Raw genomic sequence first — 24,378 nt, 5'->3', positions numbered from 1 at the left:
AACCCGGAAACTCCCCCCACCGGAAGTCCCCCGACCTTCTCCTTCCCACCACCCCCCTGGGCCGGCGGGAACCCGGAAACTCCCGAAAACCTCCAAATTTCCCCCCCAAAACCCCCCAAATTTCCCCCCACCCCCCCTCGGGGGCAGCCCCCGGGGGCCGCCATGACGTTGTTCCACTTCGGGAACTGCTTCGCGCTCGCTTATTTCCCTTATTTCATCACCTACAAGTGCAGCGGCCTGTGAGGGACTGGCTCGTACTGGGTTGTACTGGGTTATACTGGGAGGGGACTGGGAGGGGGTGAAAGGGGGTTTGGGGGGGGGTTTAATGGGTTGTACTGGTTTATATTGGGTTGTACTGGTTTGTATTGGGTTGTACTGGTTTAGATTGGGTTATACTGGTTTGTACTGGTTTATACTGGTTTGTACTGGTTTGTACTGGTTTATACTGGTTTGGACTGGTTTGTGCTGGTTTATACTGGTTTAAACTGGTTTGTGCTGGCGGCAGGTCCGAGTACAGCGCCTTCTGGCGCTGCGTCCAGGCCGGAGCCACCTACGTGCTGGTGCAGCTGGGAAAGGTGGGCGAGAGGAACTGGTTTGGACTGGGAGGGGACTGGGAGCCACCAAAATCCAACTGGGAGCCTCAAAATGCTCAAAATTCAGCCCAAAATGACCCAAAATGAGCCCAAAATGACCCAAAATCCACCTGGGAGCCCCCAAATCCCCCAAATTCAGCCCAAAATCCCCCAAATTCAGCCCAAAATGACCCAAAATCCACCTGGGAGCCCCAAAATCGCCCAAATTCACCCAAATGACCCAAATTCAGCCCAAAATGACCCAAAATCCACCTGGGAGCCCCAAAATCGCCCAAATTCAGCCCAAATGACCCAAATTCAGCCCAAAATGACCCCAAATCCACCTGGGAGCCCCAAAATCGCCCAAATTCACCCAAAATGACCCAAATTCAGTCCAAAATGACCCAAATTCACCCAAAAATGCCCCAAAATCCACCTGGGAGCCCCCAAATCCCCCAAATTCAGCCCAAAATGACCCAAAACCCACCTGGGAGCCCCAGAATCGCCCAAAATCACCAAAAATGACCCAAAATCCACCTGGGAGCCCCAAAATCCCCCAAATTCAGCCCCAAATGACCCAAATTCAGCCCAAAATGCCCCAAAATCCACCTGGGAGCCCCAATTAGCCCAAATTCACCCAAAATGACCCAAATTCAGTCCAAAATGACCCAAATTCACCCAAAAATGACCCAAATCCACCTGGGAGCCCCAAAATCGCCCAAATTCAGCACAAAATGACCCAAATTTAGCCCAAAATGCCCCAAAATCCACCCGGGAGCCCCAAATTCACCCAAAATCCCCCAAATTTAGCCCAAAAATGACCCAAAATCCATCTGGGAGCCCCAAAATTCCTGAAATTCAGCCCAAAATTCAGCTGGGAACCCCCAAAATTCACCTGGGAGCCCCGAAACTCGACCCCAAATGCCCCAAATTTCCCCCAAATCCACCTGGGAGCCCCAAAATCTCCCAATTTCGGCCCCAAAATCTCCAAATTCAGCCCAAAACTCACCTGGGAGCCCCCAAATTCCCCCAGTTTCACCCCAAATCTCTCCCCTCCCCCCAGATGTTGTTTTTGGCCACGTTCTTCCCCACCTGGGAGGGACCCTCGGGAGGCTACGACCTGGTGGGGGTGAGTGCACCCAAAACGCCCCAGATCCCCCCCAAAATCCCCCAAATCACCCCAAAAATCCCCAAAAAAACCTCCCCAAAATTCCCCCAAATTCCCTCAAAATTCACCCCAAAAATCCCCAAAAATCACCCCAAAATTCGCCCCAAAAATCGCCTCAAATTCACCCCAAAAATCCCCCCCAAAAACCCCAAAATCACCCCAAAAATCCTCCAAATTCACCCCAAAATCCTCCCAAAAATTCCCCAAAATTCCCTCAAAATTCGCCCCCAAAATCTTCCAAAATTCCCGCAAAAATCACCCCGAATTTCCTCAAAAATCCCCCCAAAAATCCTCCCAAAATTCACCCCAAAATCCCCCCCAAAATTCCCACAAAATTCTCTCAAAAATTTCCTCAAGAATCGCCCCAAAAACCTCCCAAAAAACCCCAAAAATTCCCTCAAAATTCGCCCCCAAAATCCCCGAAAATTCACCCCAAATTTCCCCCAAAATTTCCTCTCGAAATTTCCCCAAAATTCCCCCCAAACCCCCAAAATTCCTCCCTAAATCCCCCAAAATTCCTAAAATCCCTCCCAAATTCCCCAAAAATCCTCCCCAAAAATCCCATTTCCCAAATTCCCAATTTTCCCCAAATTCCCAATTTTCCCCCCAAATTCCAAATTTTCTCCCCAAATTTCCCAATTTCCCCCAAATTTCCCAATTTCCCCCAAATTCCCAATTTTTCCCCCAATTTCCCAATTTTCCCCCAAATTCCCATTTCCCCAATTTCCCAATTTCCCCCAATTTCCCATTTCCCCAAATTTCCCATTTCCCCCAAATTCCCAATTTCCCATTTTTCCCCCCAATTTTTCCCCCCAAATTCCCAATTTTTCCCCCAAATTTCCCAATTTCCCCCAAATTCCCAATTTCCCCCCAATTTCCCATTTTTCCCCCCAATTTTTCCCCCAAATTCCCAATTTTTCCCCCAATTTCCCAATTTCCCCCCAATTTTCCCCCCAAATTCCCAATTTTTCCCCCAATTTTTCCCAATCCCCCCAATTTCCCATCCCCCCTCCGATTTTCGCCGTTTCTTCGCCCTTCCCCCCGCGCTTTCCCCCCCGAACTCCCGTTCTAACTCATTTTTTCCCCGTTTTTCCCCGTTTTTCCCCGTTTTTTTCCCGTTTTTTCCAGGAATTCCTGCGTGCCACGGTGGACGTGGCCGACCTGGGGGGGCTGCAGCTGGCGCTGGGCCGGGGCGGGGGGAGGGGCGAGCTGCGCATCCTCGTGGCCGCGCTGGGCTGGGCCAGCGCCGAGCTGCTCACCGCCAGGTGGGCTCCGGGCGCCCCAACCGGCATTCCTGGAAATCCGGGAATTGCCGGGAATTCGGGAATTTGGGGGGATTTTCCGGGCGGTTTTGGGGGATTTGGGGAATTTTTGATGGAATTCTTGGGGATTTTTGATGGGTTTTTTGGGGATTTTTTAATGGATTTTTCAAATGGATTTTTAAAGGATTTTTATGGAATTTTTTTTGATTTTTTATGGATTTCTTTGGGGATTTTTTTTATTTTTATGGAATTTTTTGGGATTTTTTTTTGGAATTTTTAAATTTTTTTTCATTTAAAAAATTTTTTTTTAGGAATTTCGTGGAATTTCGGGTGGATTTTTAAGATTTTTGGGGGCGATTTTGGGAAATTTTGGGGAACTTTGGGATGAATTTTGGGTGAATTTTGGGGTGAATTTTGGGAATTTCGGGGTGAATTTTTGGGAATTTTGGGATGAATTTTGGGGTGAATTTTGGGGTGAATTTTGGGAATTTCGGGATGGACTTGGGCAGCATTTCGGGCTGAATTTTCCTTTTTTTCGGATTTTTTTTGGGGGGGGGGAGGGGTGTGAACTTTGGGCTTTCCTCACCTGCCCAGGTGTGTCCCGCTCTGGGTCGGGGCGCGGGGGGTGGAGTTTGACTGGCGGCACCTCCAGATGGGGCTGGACTCCAACATCAGCCTGGTGAGCGCTGGGTTATACTGGGAGGGACTGGGTTATACTGGGAGGGACTGGGTTATACTGGGAGGGACTGGGAGGGCGCTGCAGTTCCCAAAGCCGCCACCAGGGGGAGCCGGGGAGACACTGGGAGCTCATTGGGGGGAACTGGGATGGAACTGGGAGGGGATTTGGGGTTGCTGGTTTATACTGGGAGGGGACTGGGAGAGGATTGGAGGGACTGGGATAAACTGGGAGTGACTGGGAGGGCGCTGCAGTTCCCGAAGCCGCCACTAGAGGGCGACAGAGAAACATTGGGAGTTCATTGGGCGGAACTGGGACAAACTGGTTTATACTGGGATAAACTGGGAGGGGATTGGGTGGGGTTTGGAGGGAACTGGGACAAACTGGGAGTGACTGGGAGGGCGCTGCAGTTCCCGGAGCCGCCACCGGGGGGAGACAGAGAAACATTGGGAGTTCATTGAGGGGAACTGGGATGGACTGGGAGGGAACTGGTTTATACTGGGAGAGAACTGGGATGGAGCTGGGAAGGGATTAAAGGGGACTGGGGTATACTGGGACAAACTGGGCTAAACTGGGAGTGACTGGGAGGGCGCTGCAGTTCCCGAAGCCGCCACCGGGGGGAGACAGAGAAACATTGAGAGTTCATTGAGGGCAACTGGGATGGAACTGGTCCATACTGGTCCATACTGGTCCATACTGGTTTATACTGGTCTCCAGGTCCGCCATGTGGCAGCGGCCGCCCTCCTCTGGGCCTCGGGGCGCCACGACCTCCCCTCCCCCCTGCGGCTGCCCCTGGGGGGGCTCCTGGCGGCGGCGGCCTACGAGGGTTTCCTCATCGGGTCCGTGCTGGGTCATACTGGCCTGGACTGGTTTATACTGGGGCGGGAGCGTGGGCGTGGCTTGGGAAAGGGGCGGGGAGCTGGGTGTGGCTTGGGGAGAAAGGGGCGTGGCTTGGTGATGGGTGGGAGCTGGGTGTGGCGTTGGGAGGAAGGGGGCGTGGTGTGGGCAGGGGTAGGAGCTGGGCGTGGCCTGGGAAAGGGGCGTGGTTGGATACAAAGGGGCGTGGTCCGTGACTAATTTGTGGTCGCGGGCGTGCCTCGACACGTGGGCGTGGCCTGGGCGAAACGGGCGTGGTCCCCACGGAGCGGGCGTGGCTTCCTCCCCCCAACAAAGGGGGGGGGGGAGGCGTAACCGCCCGGATCGGGGCGTGGCCCAGGCGCTTCCTCGCCTGAAGCCCCGCCCCCCCCTTTGTCCTCTCTCTTTGTCTCCTCCCCCAGGTGGGCGGGGCAGGTGCTGGGGCTGGGCCCCTGGGGGGCGCTGGGGCTGCGGGCGCTGGGGGCGGCGGCGCTGGGGCTGGGGGCGCTGCGGCTGCTGGTGCCGCTGCTGCCGCCGCCCTGAGCGCACCTGGACGCACCTGGGACACACCTGGACACACCTGGGACGCACCTGAGCGCACCTGGACACACCTGGAGGGGTCACCTGTGCGTTCGTGGGCGTGGCCCGGGTGGGCCGGGGGCGCTGCGGCGGCTGGTGCCGCCCCTGCCCCCCGCCCTGAGCGCACCTGGGCGCACCTGAGCGCACCTGAGCGCTCACCTGTGCCTTTATTTGGGGGTTAAACGGGAGCTGGGGGGGGGGGGGGGGGCAGGAACCAAGCCCAGGTGCGCGGTGGGCGTGGCCCAGGTGTGCCCGGGGTCCTGTGGCCGCTCCTGCCCCTCCCGCCCCCCCCTGCCCTGATCAATAAACACACCTGGACACACCTGGCGGAGTCACCTGTGCCTTTATTTGGAGGGGGAGGGGAACGGGGAGGGGAATCGGGTCCAGGTGGGGAGGGGAGGGGCCCAGGTGGGTCCCAGGTGTCCAGGGTGGGTCCCAGGCGAGTCTCAGGTGTTCAGGAGGAGTCTCAGGTGGGTCCCAGGTGAGTTCCAGGTGCTCAGGGAGGGTCCCAGGTGAGTCCCAGGTGTGTCAGTAGTAAAGCTCCCGGTCCCACCAACCTGACAGGGGAGAGAACCCGGACAGGTGAGGGGGGGGGGCAGCCCCCAGGTGTGCTGGGCGTGTCCCAGGTGTGTCCCCAGGCGCGCGCCCAGGTGCGCCCAGGTGCGTCACTCACTCCCCGGGTGTCTCCGCACTCCCAGTTTCCGGATCTCGTCGTAGACGAGGATGAGGAGCCCGAAGGGCATCGGCACCAACCACCACTGGAACCTGGGCAGGTGAGACGGGTGAGCCCCAGGTGAGCCCCAGGTGAGCCCCAGGTGTGCCCCAGGTATCTCAGGAGGTTCCCAGGTGTTCTTTGGGGCTCCCAGGTGTGTGTCGGGGTCCCCAGGTGTGTGTTGAGGGTCCCCAGGTGTGTTGAGGGTCCCCAGGTGTGTGTTGGGGTCCCCAGGTGTGTGTTGGGGTCCCCAGGTGTGTGTTGGGGGTCCCCAGGTGTGTGTTGAGGGTCCCCAGGTGTGTGTTGAGAGCCCCCAGGTGTGTCTGGAGGTTCCCAGGTGTGTGTTGGGGTCCCCAGGTGTGTGTTGAGGGTCCCCAGGTGTGTGTTGGGGTCCCCAGGTGTGTGTTGAGAGCCCCCAGGTGTGTGTTGAGGGTCCCCAGGTGTGTGTTGGGGTCCCCAGGTGTGTGTTGGGGGTCCCCAGGTGTGTGTTGAGGGTCCCCAGGTGTGTGTCGGGGTCCCCAGGTGTGTGTCGGGGTCCCCAGGTGTGTTTGAGGTCCCCAGGTGTGTGTTGGGGGTCCCCAGGTGTGTTTGAGGTCCCCAGGTGTGTGTTGAGAGCCCCCAGGTGTGTGTTGAGGGTCCCCAGGTGTGTGTTGGGGTCCCCAGGTGTGTTTGGGGTCCCCAGGTGTGTGTCGGGGTCCCCAGGTGTGTGTTGGGGTCCCCAGGTGTGTGTTTGGGGTCCCCAGGTGTGTGTTTGGGGTCCCCAGGTGTGTGTTGGGGTCCCCAGGTGTGTGTTTGGGGTCCCCAGGTGTGTGTTGAGGGTCCCCAGGTGTGTTTGGGGTCCCCAGGTGTGTGTTGGGGTCCCCAGGTGTGTCTGGGGGTCCCCAGGTGTGTGTTGAGGGTCCCCAGGTGTGTTTGGGGTCCCCAGGTGTGTGTTGAGGGTCCCCAGGTGTGTTGAGGGTCCCCAGGTGTGTGTTGGGGTCCCCAGGTGTGTCTGGGGGTCCCCAGGTGTGTGTTGGGGTCCCCAGGTGTGTGTCGGGGTCCCCAGGTGTGTGTTGAGGGTCCCCAGGTGTGTGTTTGGGGTCCCCAGGTGTGTGTTGGGGTCCCCAGGTGTGTGTTTGGGGTCCCCAGGTGTGTTTGGGGGTCCCCAGGTGTGTGTTGAGGGTCCCCAGGTGTGTGTTTGGGGTCCCCAGGTGTGTGTTGGGGTCCCCAGGTGTGTTTGGGGGTCCCCAGGTGTGTGTTGAGGGTCCCCAGGTGTGTGTTTGGGGTCCCCAGGTGTGTTTGGGGTCCCCAGGTGTGTTTGGGGGTCCCCAGGTGTGTCTGGGGGTCCCCAGGTGTGTGTTTGGGGTCCCCAGGTGTGTGTTGAGAGCCCCCAGGTGTGTCTGGGGGTCCCCAGGTGTGTCTGGGGCTCACCTGATGGGCATGAAGTTGAAGACGTTGGGCATCCCCGGGCAGTAGCAGAGGAAGCAGCCGATGCACACCTGGAACACGATGGCCACCACCAGGGTGCGGTTCCTGTGGGACACACCTGAGTGTCACCTGAGTGTCACCTGTGTGTCACCTGTGTGACCTGACACCTGCGCTAACACCTGTGACACCTCTCACCTCTTGGACCGCTTGTACCTGCCCCATCCTACACCAGGCCCCAGGTGTAGCATACCTGTCCTCTACCCGTCCCCAGGTGTGCCCAGGTGTGCCGTACCCGTCTCAGGTGTGCCGTACCCGTCTCAGGTGTGCCGTACCTGAAGGGGCCCTGCTGGAAGAGGGAGAGGCGGCGCGTTTTGCGGATCAGCACGTCGGCGATCTGGCACATCTCGATGCTGATGAAGAAGACGGTGTAACAGGTGTACTGCTGGTACCTGCGCTGCCAGAACGTCTGCGGGGACAGGTGAGGCGCAGGTGAGGCGCCGCAGGTGAGGCGCCGCAGGTGAGGCGCGGGTGTGTTACCCACGCGCTGCTATCCGTAGCTGGGAGCGCCCAGGTGAGCGCCCAGGTGACGCCCACCCACTTCGGGCTGCTCAGGTGAGCGCCCAGGTGAGGGCCACGCCCACCCACTGCTGGCCGCTGTGAGCACCCGGATGAATGCCCAGGTGAGCAGCAGCCAGGTGAGCCAGGTGTCCCCAGGTGTCCCCAGGTGTGTTCCCAGGTGTGCCCAGGTGTCCCCAGGTGTGTGCCCAGGTGTGCCCAGGTGTGCCCAGGTGTGTGCCCAGGTGTCCCCAGGTGTGTGCCCAGGTGTGCCCAGGTGTGCCCAGGTGTGTCACTCAGGTGACTCACCCACTGCTGCCCGTAGCTGTGTGTACCCAGGTGAGCCAGGTGTGCCCAGGTGTGTGCCCAGGTGTGCCCAGGTGTCCCCAGGTGTGTGCCCAGGTGTGCCCAGGTGTGCCCAGGTGTGTGCCCAGGTGTGTCACTCAGGTGACTCACCCACTGCTGCCTGTAGCTGTGTGTACCCAGGTGAGCCAGGTGTGTTACCCACCCACTGCTGACTGCTCAGGTGTGTGCCCAGGTGCGCCCAGGTGTGCCCAGGTGCGCCCAGGTGTGTCACTCACCCACTGCTGCCCGTAGCTGTCCTGCAGCTCCTGCTCGTGTGGGCCCAGGTGTGCCCCCAGGTGTGTGCCCAGGTGCGCCCAGGTGTGCCCAGGTGTGTCACTCACCCACTGCTGCCCGTAGCTGTCCTGCAGCTCCTGCTCGTGCGCGTCCTCCCAGCGCGGCCGCAGCCCCAGCACCAGCGCCGGCCACCAGCCCTCCTGCGCCATGGCCACGAAATAGTCCACGAACCCCGCGAAGGACTGGATCACACCTGGACAGGTAACGGGACAGGTGAGACACAGGGGAGGGGGAGAACAGGTGTGGGAAGGGCTGGATCCCACCTGGCCGACAGGTGAGACACAGGTGAGGCCGCAGATGAGGAGAGGGGGGAGACGGAGGGTTTCAGGTGGGCACAGGGCACAGGTGGCGCGGCAGCCAGGTGTGCGGAGACCTGGAGAGCCAGGTGTGCAGGCAGCCAGGTGTCTCGGCACGCAGGTGAGCCCAAATCCCCCCAGGTGACCCGCTGATCCAGGTGTGCCAGCGCACAGGCGACCCCAAACCATCCAGGTGGGGGCACACCTGGCCACGCCCCCAAATCCAGGGGAGTGCACACCTGGCCACGCCCTCACCTATCTGGAAGTAGGAGTAGGCCGCCAGGGGCTCGTTGACCAATCGGTCGCGCCGGGGGTCGCGGGGCCTCAGGTGCATGATGTCGCTCTCGGCGCGCTCGTAGGCCAGGGACACCGACGGGAACTGCGCAGGTGAGCCAGGTGAGGGGCGTGGCCGGGCGAGGGACGCTCCTCCCCCCCGCCACGCCCGCGCACCCCGGGGGGGCCCCAAAAAACGGCACCTGGGGGCAGCAAAATGCACCTGGGGAACCCCAAAATCGGGGGGGGGGGGGGGGGGGCGGGCTCAGGTGTCCCCAGGTGTGTCCCCAGGTGCGCCCAGGTGTGCCCAGGTGTGCCCAAATCCCGATTTCCCCCAGTTTTCTCCCAAATTTCACTGTTGCTCCCCATTTCCCCGCCCCCAGGTGTGCCCAGGTGTATCCCAGGTGTATCCCAGGTGCGCCCAGGTGCGCCCCGGTGTATCCCAGGTGTGCCCAGGTGTATCCCAGGTGTATCCCAGGTGCGCCCAGGTGTATCCCGGATGCGCCCAGGTGTATCCCAGGTGTGCCCAGGTGTATCCCAGGTGCGCCCAGGTGTGCCCAGGTGTATCCCACGTGCCCCCAGGTGTATCCCAGGTGTGCCCAGGTGTATCCCGGATGCGCCCAGGTGTATCCCAGGTGTATCCCAGGTGTATCCCAGGTGTGCCCAGGTGTGCCCAGGTGTATCCCAGATGCGCCCAGGTGTATCCCAGGTGCGCCCAGGTGCGGCCAGGTGTATCCCAGATGTGCCCAGGTGTATCCCAGGTGCGCCCAGGTGTATCCCAGGTGTGCCCAGGTGTATCCCAGGTGTGCCCAGGTGTGCCCAGGTGTATCCCAGGTGCGCCCAGGTGCGCCCAGGTGCGCCCAGGTGCGCTCACGATGTCGGTGCAGAGCTCGATGAAGAGGATGGTGATGCAGCCCAGGGGGAGGGGCACGCTGGCCGTGATGTAGATCAGGTACGGCGCCAGCTCGGGGATGTTCTTGGTCAAGGTGTACGCGATCGACTTCTTCAGGTTGTCGAAGATCAGCCGGCCTGCGGCAGGTGAGGGCGGAGCACAGGTGTGCGGGGAGACAGGTGCGCAGGTGTGCGCAGGTGTGTGAGCAGCCAGGTGCACACAGCCAGGGAAACCCCGGACCCAGGTGATCTGAGCACACCTGTCCCCACCTGCTCAGGTGACATCACACCTCTCCCCACCTGCCCAGGTGTGTGTGCACACCCAGGTAACCCAAATCCGGGTGACCTGTCCCCACCCGCCCAGGTGAGCCCATCCCACCGGCCCAGGTGAGCCCATCCCACCCACCCAGGTGAGCCCATCCCACCGGCCCAGGTGAGCCCAGCCCACCGGCCCAGGTGAGCCCAGCCCACCCGCCCAGGTGAGCCCAGCCCACCGGCCCAGGTGAGCCCATCCCACCGGCCCAGGTGAGCCCAGCCCACCCGCCCAGGTGAGCCCAGCCCACCCGCCCAGGTGAGCCCAGCCCACCCGCCCAGGTGAGCCCATCCCACCCGCCCAGGTGAGGCCCACCTTGCTCGACGCCGGTGACGATGGAGGCGAAGTTGTCGTCCAGCAGGATCATGTCGGCCGCGTTCTTGGCGGCGTCGGAGCCGGCGATGCCCATGGCCACGCCGATGTCGGCCTTCTTCAGCGCCGGGGAGTCGTTGACGCCGTCACCCGTCACCGCCACGATGGCGCCCTGGGGACGCGGGACAGCGGGGACAGCGGGGTCAGCGGGGTCAGCGGGGTCAGCGGGGTCACTGGGGTCAGCGGGGTCACTGGGGTCAGCGGGGTCAGCGGGGTCACTGGGGTCATTGGGGTCAATGCAGTCAGTGGGGTCATTGGGGGCACTGGGGTCAATGGGCTCAGCGGGGTCAGCGGGGTCACTGGGGTCACTGGGGTCATTGGGGTCAGCGGGGTCACTGGGGTCAGCGGGGTCAGCGGGGTCAGAGGGGTCACTGGGGTCACTGGGGTCATTGGGGTCAGCGGGGTCATTGGGGGCACTGGGGTCACTGGGGTCATTGGGGTCAATGGGGTCACTGGGGTCATTGGGGCACTGGGGTCACCGGGGACATTTGGGTCAATGGGGACATTGGGGTCAATGGGGTCAATGGGGCCAATGGGGCCAATGGGGCCAATGGGGTCAATGGGGTCAATGGGATCGCTAGGGTCACTGGGGTCAATGGGGTCATTGGAGTCACTGGGGACATTGGGGCACTGGGGTCACTGGGGTCATTGGAGTCAATGGGGACATTGGGGTCAATGGAGTCATTGGGGTCAGCGGGGTCATTGGGGGCACTGGGGTCCCTGGGGTCAATGGGGTCATTGGGGTCAATGGGGTCAATGGGATCGTTAGGGTCATTGGGGTCAATGGGGTCAATGGGGTCAATGGGGTCATTGGGGTCAGTGGGGTCATTGGGGTCACTGGGGTCAATGGGGTCAATGGGGTCATTTGGGTCAGTGGGGTCATTGGGGTCACTGGGGTCACTGGGGTCAATGGGGTCAATGGGGTCATTGGGGTCACTGGGGTCATTGGGGGGTCATTGGGGTCACTGGGGTCAATGGGATCATTGGGGTCACTGGGGTCACCGGGGTCATGGGGGGGTCATGACCTCACAGTGGCACCTTGTGGCCGTCCCTCCCCACCATCCCCCGCTGTCCCCGAACCCCCCCAGGTGCGTCCCCAGGTGCGCCCCCAGGTGCGCCCCCAGGTGCGCCCCCAGGTGCGTCCCCAGGTGCGCCCCCAGGTGCGCCCCCAGGTGCGTCCCCAGGTGCGCCCCCAGGTGCGTCCCCAGGTGCGTCCCCAGGTGCGTCCCCACCAGGCGCTGGCAGCTCTCCACGATGACGAGTTTCTGCTGCGGCGACGTCCGAGCGAAAACCATCTCGGGGTGTGTCCGCAGCAGGTGCTCCAGCGCCCCCGGCGCCATGGCGGCCAGCTCCGCCCCCGTCACCACCCGCGCCCGCGCCTGCCTGCGGGGGACACGCCTGTCACACCTGGGCACACCTGGGCACACCTGGGACACACCTGGGGACACCTGGGGACACCTGGGGACACCTGGGACACACCTGGGGACACCTGGGGACACCTGGGACACACCTGGGGACACCTGGGGCACACCTGGGGACACCTGGGACACACCTGGGCACACCTGGGACACACCTGGGACACACCTGGGGACACCTGGGGACACCTGGGCACACCTGGGGACATCTGGGGACACCTGGGGACACCTGGGCACACCTGGGATACACCTGGGGACACCTGGGACACACCTGGGGACACCTGGGGACACCTGGGTACACCTGGGGGTCACCTGGGATACACCTGGGCACACCTGGGATACACCTGGGGACACCTGGGGACACCTGGGGACACCTGGGATACAGCTGGGGGCACCTGGGGACACCTGGGGACACCTGGGGACACACCTGGGGACACCTGGGGACACCTGGGGACACCTGGGGACACCCATCACACACCTGGGGCCACCTGCAGCACCCCTGTGGCCCCGGCCGGGCCCTCACCTGGGGTCCACCTGCTCGAGGGGCAGGTGCAGGCGCGCGGCCACGTCCTCGGGGGTCTCGCTGCCCTCGGAGATGATCCCCACGGCGGCCGCGATGGCCTTGGCCGTCACCGGGTGGTCACCCGTCACCATGATCACCTGGGGGCACACCTGGGCTCACCTGGGGGACTCACCTGGGCTCACCTGGGGGGCCTTTGCTCGGTGTCACCCGCCCCAGCGTCCCCGACATCCCATTGTCCCCACAATGTCCCCAAACCCTCCAATGTTCCCATCCCCGTGTCCCCCCAGTGTCCCCAGTGTCCCCAGTGTCCCCAGTGTCCCCAGTATCCCCAGTGTCCCCAGTGTCCCCAGTGTCCCCAGTATCCCCAGTGTGTCCCAGTGTCCCCAGTGTCCCCAGTGTCCCCAGTGTCCCCAGTATCCCCAGTGTCCCCAGTGTCCCCAGTGTCCCAGTGTCCCAGTGTCCCCCAGTGTCCCCAGTGTCCCCAGTGTCCCCAGTGTCCCCAGTGTCCCCAGTGTCCCAGTGTCCCCAATGTCCCCAGTGTCCCCAGTGTCCCCAGTATCCCCAGTGTCCCCAGTGTCCCCCAGTGTCCCCATTGTCCCCAGTGTCCCCAGTGTCCCCAGTGTCCCCAGTGTCCCCAGTGTCCCCAGTGTCCCAGTGTCCCCCAGTGTCCCCATTGTCCCAGTGTCCCCAGTGTCCCCAGTATCCCCAGTATCCCCAGTATCCCCAGTATCCCAGTGTCCCCAGTGTCCCCAGTGTCCCCAGTGTCCCAGTGTCCCCAATGTCCCCAGTGTCCCCAGTGTCCCCCAGTGTCCCCATTGTCCCCAGTGTCCCAGTGTCCCCCAGTGTCCCCATTGTCCCAGTGTCCCCAGTGTCCCCAGTATCCCCAGTATCCCCAGTATCCCCAGTATCCCCAGTATCCCAGTGTCCCCAGTGTCCCCAGTGTCCCCAGTGTCCCCAGTGTCCCCCAGTGTCCCCCAGTATCCCCAGTATCCCCAGTGTCCCCAGTGTCCCCAGTGTCCCCAGTGTCCCCAGTGTCCCCCCAGTGTCCCCAGTGTCCCCTAATCCCCCAGTGTCCCCAGTGTCCCCGGTGTCCCCACTGTCCCCGGTGTCCCCGCTGTCCCCGCTGTCCCCAGCCCCCCCGGTGTCCCCTAATCCCCCGCTGTCCCCGCTGTCCCCGCTGTCCCCGCTGTCCCCGCTGTCCCCGCTGTCCCCGGTGTCCCCGGTGTCCCCAGTGTCCCCAGTGTCCCCAGTGTCCCCCCAGTATCCCCAGTGTCCCCAGTGTCCCCAGTGTCCCAGTGTCCCCAGTGTCCCCAGTGTCCCCGGTGTCCCCAGTGTCCCCAGTGTCCCCAGTGTCCCCCCAGTGTCCCCAGTGTACCCGGTGTCCCCAGTGTCCCCCAGTGTCCCCGCTGTCCCCGCTGTCCCCGGTGTCCCCGGTGTCCCCGCTGTCCCCGCTGTCCCCGCTGTCCCCGGTGTCCCCGGTGTCCCCGGTGTCCCCGCTGTCCCCGCTGTCCCCGGTGTCCCCGGTGTCCCCGGTGTCCCCGCTGTCCCCGCTGTCCCCGGTGTCCCCGGTGTCCCCGGTGTCCCGTACCCGTATCCCGGCCGTCCGGCACTTGCGCACGGCCTGGGGGACGGTGGCCCGGGGCGGGTCGATGAGGGACACGAGACCCGCGAAGCAAAGTCCCCGCGCCACCTCGGCCAGCGCCTCGGGGGGCGTCCCGGCGGGGACCGTGCCGGGGGGCAGCCAGCGGGCGCAGAACCCTGGGGACAGTGTTGGGGACATCAGTGACGTCATTGGGGACGTCAGTGACGTCATTGGGGACCGTGCCGGGGGGCAGCCAGCGGGCGCAGAACCCTGGGGACAGTGGGGACATCAGTGACGTCATTGGGGACGTCAGTGACGTCATTGGGGACATTGGGGACATTGGGGACATCAATGGGGATATTGGAGACATCAGTGACGTCATTGGGGACATCAGTGACGTCACTGGGGACACCAGTGGCATCAATGGGGACATCAGTGACGTCACTGGGGACACCAATGGGGACATCCATGGGGACACCAATGGCATCGCTGGGGACAATGGGGACAGTGTTGGGGACAACGGGAACATCAATGGGGACAATAGGGACGCCAGTGACGTCATTGGGGTCATCGTGGGGGTCACGGGGGTCATCGGGGTCGTCACTGGGGACATTGTTGGGGTCATCGGGGTCACTGGGGTCACCATTGGGGTCATTGGGGGGAGGGGTCACGCCCTCTTCCCCTCCCCCACCCTCCCAAGCCCCTTCCCCTCCCTTTAGCCCCGCCCCCCAACTCACCGAGCACCCTCTCGCCCCGCCCCCCCAGGTCCAGACACGCCCCCTCCAGGCTCCGCCTCCACTCGGCGTCCAGCGGCTGCTCCTCCCCCCGCAGCAGCGCCCCCTGGCAGCGCTCCAGCACCCGCTCGGGGGCGCCCTTGAGCACCAGGAGCTGCCGGGAGCCCGCCTCGTGCACCGACACCTGCACAGGTGAGGGACAGGTGAGACACCTGGGACAGGTGAGGGACAGGTGAGACACCTGGGACAGGTGAGAGACAGGTGAGACAGGTGAGACACAGGCGCCCTTGAGCACCAGGAGCTGCCGGGAGCCCGCCTCGTGCACCGACACCTGCACAGGTGAGGGACAGGTGAGACACCTGGGACAGGTGAGGGACAGGAGAGACAGGTGAGACACAGACAGGCGCCCTTGAGCACCAGGAGCTGCCGGGAGCCCGCCTCGTGCACCGACACCTGCACAGGTGAGGGACACGTGAGACACCTGGGACAGGTGAGGGACAGGAGAGACAGGTGAGACACAGACAGGCGCCCTTGAGCACCAGGAGCTGCCGGGAGCCCGCCTCGTGCACCGACACCTGCACAGGTGAGGGACAGGTGAGACACCTGGGACAGGTGAGGGACAGGTGAGGGACAGGTGAGGGACAGGTGAGACACCTGGGACAGGTGAGGGACAGGTGAGACACAGACAGGCGCCCTTGAGCACCAGGAGCTGCCGGGAGCCCGCCTCGTGCACCGACACCTGCACAGGTGAGGGACAGGTGAGACACCTGGGACAGGTGAGAGACAGGTGAGACACAGGCGCCCTTGAGCACCAGGAGCTGCCGGGAGCCCGCCTCGTGCACCGACACCTGCACAGGTGAGGGACAGGTGAGACACCTGGGACAGGTGAGGGACAGGTGAGACACCTGGGACAGGTGAGAGACAGGAGAGACAGGTGAGACACAGGTGCCCTTGAGCACCAGGAGCTGCCGGGAGCCCGCCTCGTGCACCGACACCTGCACAGGTGAGGGACAGGTGAGACACCTGCACAGGTGAGGGACAGGTGAGAGACAGGTGAGGGACAGGTGAGACACCTGGGACAGGTGAGGGACAGGTGAGACACCTGGGACAGGTGAGAGACAGGTGAGGGACAGGTGACAGACAGGTGAGACACCTGGGACAGGTGAGACACCTGGGACAGGTGAGGGACAGGTGAGAGACAGGTGAGACACAGGCGCCCTTGAGCACCAGGAGCTGCCGGGAGCCCGCCTCGTGCACCGACACCTGCACAGGTGAGGGACAGGTGAGGGACAGGTGAGACACCTGGGACAGGTGAGGGACAGGTGAGGAACAGGTGAGAGACACCTGGGACAGGTGAGGGACAGGTGAGGGACAGGTGAGACAGTTGAGAGCCCGCCTCATGCCCCAACACTCTGCACAGGTGAGACAGGTGAGACCCAGCCAGGTGAGAGCCCACCTGCGCTCACCTGGAATTTGTTGGTGGAGTTGAAGGGCAGCTCGGCCACCTTGGGGTAGCGCCCCCTGGCGGCCGCCACCGACCCCGACGTCACTTCCGCGAACTTGAGCAGCGCCGACTCCGAGGCGTCGCCGATGACGTCACGCTGGGGGGGGCGGGGCCGAGGTGAGGACACGCCCGCTTCGCCCCTCCCGGTGACCCCGGACCCCAAACCAGTACAAACCAGTACAAACCAGTATAAACCAGTACAAACCAGTGACTCCGAATCCCCCTTTAACCCCCTCCCAGCCCCTCCCGGTCGGTCCCAGTACAAACCAGTATCCCCAAACCCCAAACCAGTATAAACCAGTATAAACCAGTAACCCCAAATCTCCTCCCAGTCCCCTCCCAGTACAAACCAGTGACCCCCAACCCCCTCCCAGTCCCTCCCAGTCCCTCCCAGTCCCTCCCAGTCCATCCCAGTCCATCCCAGTCCCTCCCAGTCCCTCCCAGTCCCCCCCAGTTCCCTCCCAGTCGCACCTGTGCCACGGGCACGCCGTCCTGGCCGGGTTTGAACTGGGCGCGGTTGCAGAGCGTGATCACCTGGCTGAGCAACGCCCACGACTCCGACGATTGGTCGAAGCTCTGACCTGGGGGAGGGGGGAGGGGGTGGGTGGGGACAGGTGAGCTCACCTGGGGGCCAGGTGTGTGCCCCAGGTGTGTCCAGGTGTCCCCAGGTGTCCCCAAGTGTGGCCTGGTGTATCCCCAGCAAAGCTCAGGTGTCCCCAGGTGTGTCTCAGGTATCCCCAGGTGTCCCCAGGTGTCCCCAGGTGTGTCCCCAGCTGCCCCCATCTGCCCCCAGGTGTGCCCAGGTGTCCCCAGGTGTCCCCAAGTGTGGCCAGGTGTATCCCCAGCTATGCTCAGGTGTCCCCAGGTGTGTCTCAGGTATCCCCAGGTGTGCCCAGGTGTCCCCAGGTGTCCCCAAGTGTGGCCAGGTGTATCCCCAGCAAAGCCCAGGTGTGCCCAGGTGTCCCCAGCTGCCCCCAGGTGTGTCCCCAGCAGCCCCCAGGTGTCCCCAGGTGTCCCCAGGTGTATCCCCAGGTGTCCCCAGGTGTCCCCAGGTGTCCCCAGGTGTATCCCCAGGTGTCCCCAGGTGTGCCCAGGTGTCCCCAGGTGTATCCCCAGGTGTCCCCAGGTGTGCCCAGGTGTCCCCAGGTGTCCCCAGGTGTATCCCCAGGTGTCCCCAGGTGTCCCCAGCTGCCCCCAGGTGTCCCAGGTGTCCCCAGGTGCCCCCAGGCGCGCCCCCGCCTCACCCGACTGGTCCTCGGTGGTGTCGGCGGCGTGCACCTGCCCGTCGAACCACAGGTGCGCCACGGTCATGCGGTTCTGGGTGAGCGTGCCCGTCTTGTCGGAGCAGATGACGGAGGTGGAGCCCAGCGTCTCCACGGCCTCCAGGTTCTTCACCACGCAGCTGCGCCGCGCCAGCCGCTTGGCCGTCAGCGACAGGCACACCTGCGCAGGTGAGGGCGCGCCTGGGCAGGTGAGGGCACGCCCGGCAGCTCACCTGGCCCCGCCCTTGAGCACCTCTGGGTTTGTGGTGGGACGGGTGAGGATGCCGATGGTTTCCGTCTCCACCTTCGTAAATCCGGGTGCCATCACCTGTTCTCACCTGTCTCCACCTGTCCCCACCTGTTCTCACCTGTTCCCACCTGTTCTCACCTGTCCCCACCTGTCCTCACCTGTTCTCACCTGTCCTCACCTGTTCTCACCTGTCTCCACCTGTCCCCACCTGTTCTCACCTGTCCCCACCTGTCCTCACCTGTCCTCACCTGTCCTCACCTGTTCTCACCTGTCCCCACCTGTCCCCACCTGTTCTCACCTGTCCCCACCTGTCCTCACCTGTCCCCACCTGTTCTCTCCTGTTCTCACCTGTCCCCACCTGTTCTCACCTGTTCTCACCTGTCCCCACCTGTTCTCGCCTGTCCTCACCTGTTCCCACCTGTTCTCACCTGTTCTCACCTGTCCCCACCTGTTCTCGCCTGTCCTCAGCTGTCCCCACCTGTCCCCACCTGTTCTCACCTGTTCTCACCTGTCCCCACCTGTTCTCACCTGTTCTCACCTGTCCCCACCTGTCCCCACCTGTTCTCACCTGTCCTCACCTGTCCTCAGGTGTCCACACCTGCCAGGTGACCTCCCACATCCCCATGGGACCCCCAAAGGATCCCCAAGACCTCCACAAAAGGTAGCAGAACCCCCCCTCCCCCCCACCCCACCTCAAACCTCCCTCCACTTGCCCACCCTTGGCCGCCCCCCAGGTGCGGTCACCTGCGCAGGTGGGCGTACCGTGACGGTGGCCAGCAGCCCCTCGGGCACGTAGGCCACCACGATGGCCATGAAGAAGACGAGGGCGCGCAGGAAGGGGTAGCCGATGAGCATGGCCACCAGGAAGAAGGAGGCGCCGAAGAGCACGGCCAGCCCGGCGATGATGTCCACGAAGTGCTCGATCTCCACGGCGATCGGCGTCTTCTCCTCGCCCACGCCCGAGGCCAGCGAGGCGATGCGGCCGATCACCGTGCGGTCGCCCGTGCTGATCACCAGCCCCGTGGCCGTACCTGCGCGGGCAGGTGAGAGCCAGGTGGGAGCCAGGTGGGAGCCAGGTGGGACCCAGGTGTGACCCAGGTGTGTCCATGTGAGACCCCATCTGAGTGTGACCCTGATCTCCAGGTGGGACCCAGGTGTGTCCAGGTGTGACCCAGGTGTCTCCAGGTGTGACCCAGGTGTCCATGTGAGATCCCCATCTGAGTGTGACCCAGGTGTGACCCTGATCTCCAGGTGTGACCCAGGTGTGTCCAGATGTGACCCAGGTGTGACCCAGGTGGGACCCAGGTGTGAACAGGTGGGACCCAGGTGTCCATGTGAGATCCCCATCTGAGTGTGACCCTGATCTCCAGGTGTGACCCAGGTGTGACCCAGGTGTCCATGTGAGATCCCCATCTGAGTGTGACCCAGGTGTGTCCCAGGTGGGACCCAGGTGTGTCCAGGACTCAGCTGTGTCCAGGTGAGATCCCCATTTGAGTGGGACCCAGGTGTCCCCAGGTGTGTCCCAGGTGTCCCCAGGTGTCCCCAGGTGTGTTCCAGGTGTGTCCCAGCTGTCCCCAGGTGTCCCCAGGTGTGTTCCAGGTGTGTCCCAGGTGTCCCCAGGTGTGTCCCCAGTGTCCCCAGGTGTGTCCCAGGTGTCCCCAGGTGTGTCCCCAGGTGCGCTCACCTTCCAGGCACATGGTGGAGAAGAAGGCGATGTTGCGGGTCTCCAGGTGAGACTCGTGCGTGCACTCAGGTGAGCGCGTCTGCGGCTCCGACTCCCCGGTCAGCGACGAGTTGTCCACCTGGGCCGGGCCCCGCCCACACCTCAGCCTCCAGGTGTGCGCCCAGGTGCGCGCCCAGGTGTGCTCAGGTGCATTCCAGGTGCCTCCCCAGGTGTGTCCCAGATGTGTCCCCAGGTGCCCCCCAGGCGTGTCCCAGGTGTCCCCAGGTGCATCTCCAGCTGTGCCCAGGTGTGCCCAGGTGTCCCCCAGGTGCGCCCAGGTGCGCTCACCTTGCAGCCCTGCGCCGCCAGGATCCGGATGTCGGCCGGGACTCGGTCGCCACCTTTGATCTCCACCAGGTCGCCCACGACGAGCTCGGCCGCGTTCACCTGCAGCGTCTGCCCCGCCCGGACCACCGTGGCTTGCTGCAGGTGAGCGCAGGTGAGGGACAGGTGTGCACAGGTGTGTCCCCAGGTGTGCCCAGGTGCACCCAGGTGTGTCCCCAGGTGTCCCCAGGTGTCCCCAGGTGCACCCAGGTGTGTCCCCAGGTGTCCCCGGGTGTCCCCAGGTGCCCCCAGGTGTGTCCCCAGGTGCGCCCAGGTGCGTTACCTGCGGCACCAGGTTGCGGAAGCTGGCGATGATGTTGGTGCTCTTGAACTCCTGGTAGTAACCGAAGCAGCCGGTGACGACCACGACGGCGATCAGCGCCACGGCCAGGTACAGCTGCGCAGGTGAGCACAGGTGAGCCCAGGTGCGTTATAACCGCGTTCCAGGTGTGTTAGAACTGCCTCGGCTGAGCCCAGGTGTGTTATACCTGCCTCAGGTGAGCCTGGGTGTACCCCCAGGTACTCCCGTGTGTTACAGGTGTACCCCAGGTGCACTCAGGTGTATCCCAGGTGTACGCAGGTGTATCCCAGGTGTACTCAGGTGTACCCAGGTGCGCCCAGGTGTACTCAGGTGTACACAGGTGTACTGAGGTGTATCCCAGGTGTATCCCAGGTGCAATGAAGTGTATCTCAGGTGCACTCAGGTGTATCCCAGGTGTACTCAGGTGTATCCCAGGTGCACTCAGGTGTACCCAGGTGCACTCAGGTGTATCCCAGGTGTACTCAGGTGTACCCCAGGTGCACTCAGGTGTATCCCAGGTGTACTCAGGTGTATCCCAGGTGTACTCAGGTGTGCCCAGGTGTACGCAGGTGTATCCCAGGTGTGTCTCACCTGTCCCAGGTGTACTCACGTTGTCGGAGCTGCCGCGGTCCCCCTCGCCCTCCTGCACGCCGTAGGCGATGAGGCAGATGGCGGCCGCCAGGTGTGTCCCCGTGTCCCCCCATGTGTGTCCCAGGTGTATCCCAGGTGTGCCCAGGTGTGTCTCACCTGTCCCAGGTGTACTCACGTTGTCCGAGCTGCCGCGGTCCCCCTCGCCCTCCTGCACGCCGTAGGCGATGAGGCAGATGGCGGCCGCCAGGTGTGTCCCCGTGTCCCCCCATGTGTGTCCCAGGTGTATCCCAGGTGTGCCCAGGTGTGTCTCACCTGTCCCAGGTGTACTCACGTTGTCCGAGCTGCCGCGGTCCCCCTCGCCCTCCTGCACGCCGTAGGCGATGAGGCAGATGGCGGCCGCCAGGTGTGTCCCCGTGTCCCCCCATGTGTGTCCCAGGTGTATCCCAGGTGTGCCCAGGTGTGTCTCACCTGTCCCAGGTGTACTCACGTTGTCCGAGCTGCCGCGGTCCCCCTCGCCCTCCTGCACGCCGTAGGCGATGAGGCAGATGGCGGCCGCCAGGTGTGTCCCCGTGTCCCCCCATGTGTGTCCCAGGTGTATCCCAGGTGTGCCCAGGTGTGTCTCACCTGTCCCAGGTGTACTCACGTTGTCCGAGCTGCCGCGGTCCCCCTCGCCCTCCTGCACGCCGTAGGCGATGAGGCAGATGGCGGCCGCCAGGTGTGTCCCCGTGTCCCCCCATGTGTGTCCCAGGTGTGCCCAGGTGTGTCTCACCTGTCCCAGGTGTACTCACGTTGTCCGAGCTGCCGCGGTCCCCCTCGCCCTCCTGCACGCCGTAGGCGATGAGGCAGATGGCGGCCGCCACCCACATGAGGCACTGCAGCCCCCCGGCCAGCTGCCGGCCGAAGCGCACGCAGCCAGGTGTGCCCCGCGGGGGGCGGAGCTCGTTGGGGCCGTCCCGGAGCAGCCTCTGCGCGGCCTCGGCCTCCGACAGGCCCTGGGGGCAGAGGGCGGGGGTCAGGGGTCACTCCGGGGTCAGCTGCGGGGGGGGGGGGAGGTCACTCGGGGGTCAAAGGTCACCTTGGTGGCGCTGGTGCCGTACTTGACCTCGAGCTCCTTCACGTCCAGTTTGTGATCGTCCTGCGGGCACCGGAACGGACCAGTGAAAACCAGTATGGACCAGTGTGGACCAGTATGGACCAGTGTGGACCAGTATGGACCAGTATAAACCAGTATGGACCAGTGACCCCAAATCCCCTCCCAGTTCCATCCCAGTTCCATCCCAGTCCCCCCCAATGAACTCCCAATGTCTCCCTGGCTCCCCCCGGTGGCAGCTTCGGGAACTGCAGCGCCCTCCCAGTCACTCCCAGTCTGTCCCAGTTTGGCCCAGTTTGTCCCAGTCTCCCTTAATCCCATCCCAGTTCCCTCCCAGTACAAACCAGTTTATCCCAGTCCCCTCCCAGTTCCCCCAATGAACTCTCGGTGTCTCCTCCGCTCCCCCTGGTGGCGGCTTCGGGAACTGCAGCGCCCTCCCAGTCCCTCCCAGTTTATCCCAGTTTGTCCCAGTTCCCTCCAAAACCCTCCCAGTCCCCTCCCAGTTTATCCCAGTATAAACCAGTTCATCCCAGTTCCCCTCAATGAACTCTTAGTGTTTCTCTGTCTCCCCCTGGTGGCGGCTTCGGGAACTGCAGCGCCCTCCCAGTTTATCCCAGTCCCTCCCAGTCTGTCCCAGTTTATCCCAGTTTATCCCAGTCCGTCCCAGTCTCACCAGTTCCAGTTCCCGTTTCATCTCCTCCAGCCTCTCTCGCTCCTTTCGGCGCCCGCGGCCCCGCCCGGGGGGGGAGGGGCGGAGCTCGAAGTTCTGGGGCGGGGTCAGAGAGGGGGGAAGGGGGCGGGGTCAGGGGGGAGGGGGCGGGGCAGGGGGTCTCTCCTTCCTCCCTCTCCCCTTCATCCTCCTCCGTGTCCTTCCTCCCTCTCCCTCCGTCCCTCCTCCTCCTCTCCTTCCATCTCTCCCTCCTTCCTCCTCCTCCTCCTCTTCCCTCTCTCCTCCATCCTCCCTCCCTCCATTCCTTCCTCCCTTCTTCCTCTCCCCTCCCTCCTCCTCCTCCTCCATCTCTCCTTCCCTCTCACGTCTCCCTCTCCCCTCGATCTTCCTCCCTCTCCCTCCCTCCTCTTCCTCTCCCCTCCCTCCTCCTCCTCCTCCTCCCTCTCTCCTTCACCATCTCCCTCCTTCCTCCCCCTCCCTCCCTCCTCTTCCTCCTCCGTCCCTCCCCTCTCACCTCTTTCCCCATCCCAGTTCTCTCCCAGTTCTCTCCCAGTTCTCTCCCAGTTCTCTCCCAGTTCTCTCCCAGTTCTCTCCCAGTTCCCGCCTTTTATCCCCCGCGGGCGCCGCCCCAAGGTGACCCCACCTGGGGGAGGGGGAGGGGCGGGGACACCTGAGGGACACCTGGGGGGGGGGGGGGGGGTTGGGGGGTAAAAGAGGGAAAATTCGGGGGAAAAAAATGGGGAAAATTGGGGGAGAAATTGGGGAAAAATGGGGGGAAACGGGGGGAAATTGGGGGAGAAAAAATTGGGGAAAAATTGGGGGAAATTGGGGGAAAATTGGGGGAAAATTGGGGAAAAATTGGGGAAAAATTGGGAAAATTTGGGGGAAAAATCGGAGAAAATTGGGGAAAAAAATGGGGAAAATTGGAGGAGAAATTGGGGAAAAATTGGGGGAAAATTGGGGGAAAATTCAGGGGAAATTGGGGAAATTTTGGGGAAAAAATGGGGAAATTCAGGGGAAATTGGGGAAAAAAAATGGGGAAAATTGGGGGAGAAATTGGGGAAATTTTGGGGGAAAATTGGGGAAAATTCGGGGGAAATTTGGGGGGGAAATTTGGAAAAATTCGGGAAAACTTTTGGGGAAAAAAAAAAGGGGGAAAATCGGGGAAAACTTGGGGAAAATTGGGGAAAAATTGGGGAAATATTGGAGAAAATCCGGAAAAATCTGGGGAAAAATTGGGGAAGAAATTGGGGGAAATTCGGGGATAAGCTGTGGAGAATTTGGGGATAAATTTGAGGGAAAATTCTTGATTTTTGGGGAAAATTAGAGGGAAAAAAATTGGGGGCAAAATCGGGGCAAGTTTGGGGATGAATTGGGGATAAATGGGGGAAAATTGGGGGGAAAAATCGGGATTTGGGGGGTGAAAATCCGCGATTTTTGGGAAAATTTTGGAAAACTCGGGGAAAGATTGGAAAAATTGGGGGAAACTTGGGGAAAATTGGGGGGAAATTGGGGGGGAAAATGGGGAGAATTCAGGGAAAATTGGGAAAAATTCAGAAAAAAATCGGGACTTTGGGGAAATTCAGGGAAAAAAATCGGGGAAAATCCGGGAAAATTTGGGGAAAATTGGGGAAAATTCGGGATTTTTGGGGGGGAGGGGAGGGGTCCCCCCGTCCTTGCCGCCGCCCCTCCCCCCCCTTATCACGACGGGGCTTATCGGGGTGGGGGAGGGGCGGGCGCCGCTCCTTTTGTGCCGCCCGTTAATGATTAATTAATGAGCGATTAATGAGCGATTAAAGAGGCGAGATAAGGGCGGGGAAGGACACCGGGAATTTGGGG

The 24,378-nt window shown here is 62.4% G+C and overlaps 3 protein-coding genes across 3 annotated transcripts; 1 reads left to right on the top strand and 2 right to left on the bottom strand.

Moving 5' to 3' along the window:
* The first annotated feature begins 25 nt into the window (after positions 1–25).
* LOC136284511 (BOS complex subunit TMEM147-like) lies at positions 26–5,435 on the top strand. The gene is made up of 7 exons (XM_066174853.1): positions 26–239; positions 506–575; positions 1,636–1,701; positions 2,869–3,005; positions 3,597–3,681; positions 4,396–4,517; positions 4,956–5,435. The coding sequence occupies exons 1-7, from the start codon at positions 163–165 to the stop codon at positions 5,074–5,076; spliced, it is 678 nt and encodes a 225-aa protein (XP_066030950.1). The 5' UTR covers positions 26–162; the 3' UTR covers positions 5,077–5,435.
* Positions 5,436–5,449: 14 nt separating this feature from the next.
* LOC136284510 (potassium-transporting ATPase alpha chain 1-like) lies at positions 5,450–23,237 on the bottom strand. Its single transcript, XM_066174852.1, has 23 exons — positions 23,054–23,237; positions 22,543–22,635; positions 21,855–21,914; positions 21,568–21,771; positions 20,171–20,284; positions 19,852–19,986; positions 19,525–19,642; positions 18,603–18,871; positions 17,573–17,771; positions 16,800–16,909; positions 16,291–16,425; positions 14,828–15,008; positions 14,097–14,266; positions 12,509–12,645; positions 11,803–11,953; positions 10,514–10,682; positions 9,869–10,023; positions 8,977–9,100; positions 8,473–8,618; positions 7,564–7,697; positions 7,235–7,336; positions 5,786–5,877; positions 5,450–5,669 (listed from the first exon to the last, which is right to left on the bottom strand). Exons 1-23 carry the CDS (start codon positions 23,063–23,065, stop codon positions 5,641–5,643), a joined length of 3,039 nt encoding a protein of 1,012 aa, XP_066030949.1. The 5' UTR covers positions 23,066–23,237; the 3' UTR covers positions 5,450–5,640.
* LOC136284512 (cuticle collagen 1-like) lies at positions 13,675–14,077 on the bottom strand (the record flags this gene model as incomplete). Its single annotated transcript, XM_066174854.1, has 2 exons — positions 13,675–13,758; positions 14,033–14,077. Coding segments are annotated over 2 exons (129 nt in total), but the record flags the coding sequence as incomplete, so codon positions are not given.
* Positions 23,238–24,378: the final 1,141 nt, after the last annotated feature.

Source organism: Chamaea fasciata, unplaced genomic scaffold (assembly GCF_029207755.1).
Source record: "Chamaea fasciata isolate MVZ Bird 193981 ecotype frontalis unplaced genomic scaffold, bChaFas1.0.hap1 SCAF_1034, whole genome shotgun sequence".
Taxonomy (NCBI): domain Eukaryota; kingdom Metazoa; phylum Chordata; class Aves; order Passeriformes; family Sylviidae; genus Chamaea; species Chamaea fasciata.
The sequence above is the reverse complement of the archived record's forward strand: the minus strand, read 5'-3'. Positions and strand labels throughout refer to the sequence as shown.

Excerpts from the sequence above, each read along its gene's own strand:
- LOC136284510 (XM_066174852.1), bottom strand. Across the intron at positions 20,285-21,567 it reads ACCGCGGCAGCTCGGACAAC|CTGTACCTGGCCGTGGCGCT; the intron begins GTGAGTACACCT and ends TCACCTGCGCAG. Across the intron at positions 9,101-9,868 it reads TCGAGCTCTGCACCGACATC|TTCCCGTCGGTGTCCCTGGC; the intron begins GTGAGCGCACCT and ends TCACCTGCGCAG.
- LOC136284511 (XM_066174853.1), top strand. The coding sequence starts at position 163 with ATGACGTTGTTCCACTTCGGGAACTGCTTCGCGCTCGCTTATTTCCCT. Across the intron at positions 576-1,635 it reads TGCTGGTGCAGCTGGGAAAG|ATGTTGTTTTTGGCCACGTT; the intron begins GTGGGCGAGAGG and ends CCCTCCCCCCAG. Across the intron at positions 3,006-3,596 it reads GCCGAGCTGCTCACCGCCAG|GTGTGTCCCGCTCTGGGTCG; the intron begins GTGGGCTCCGGG and ends TCACCTGCCCAG.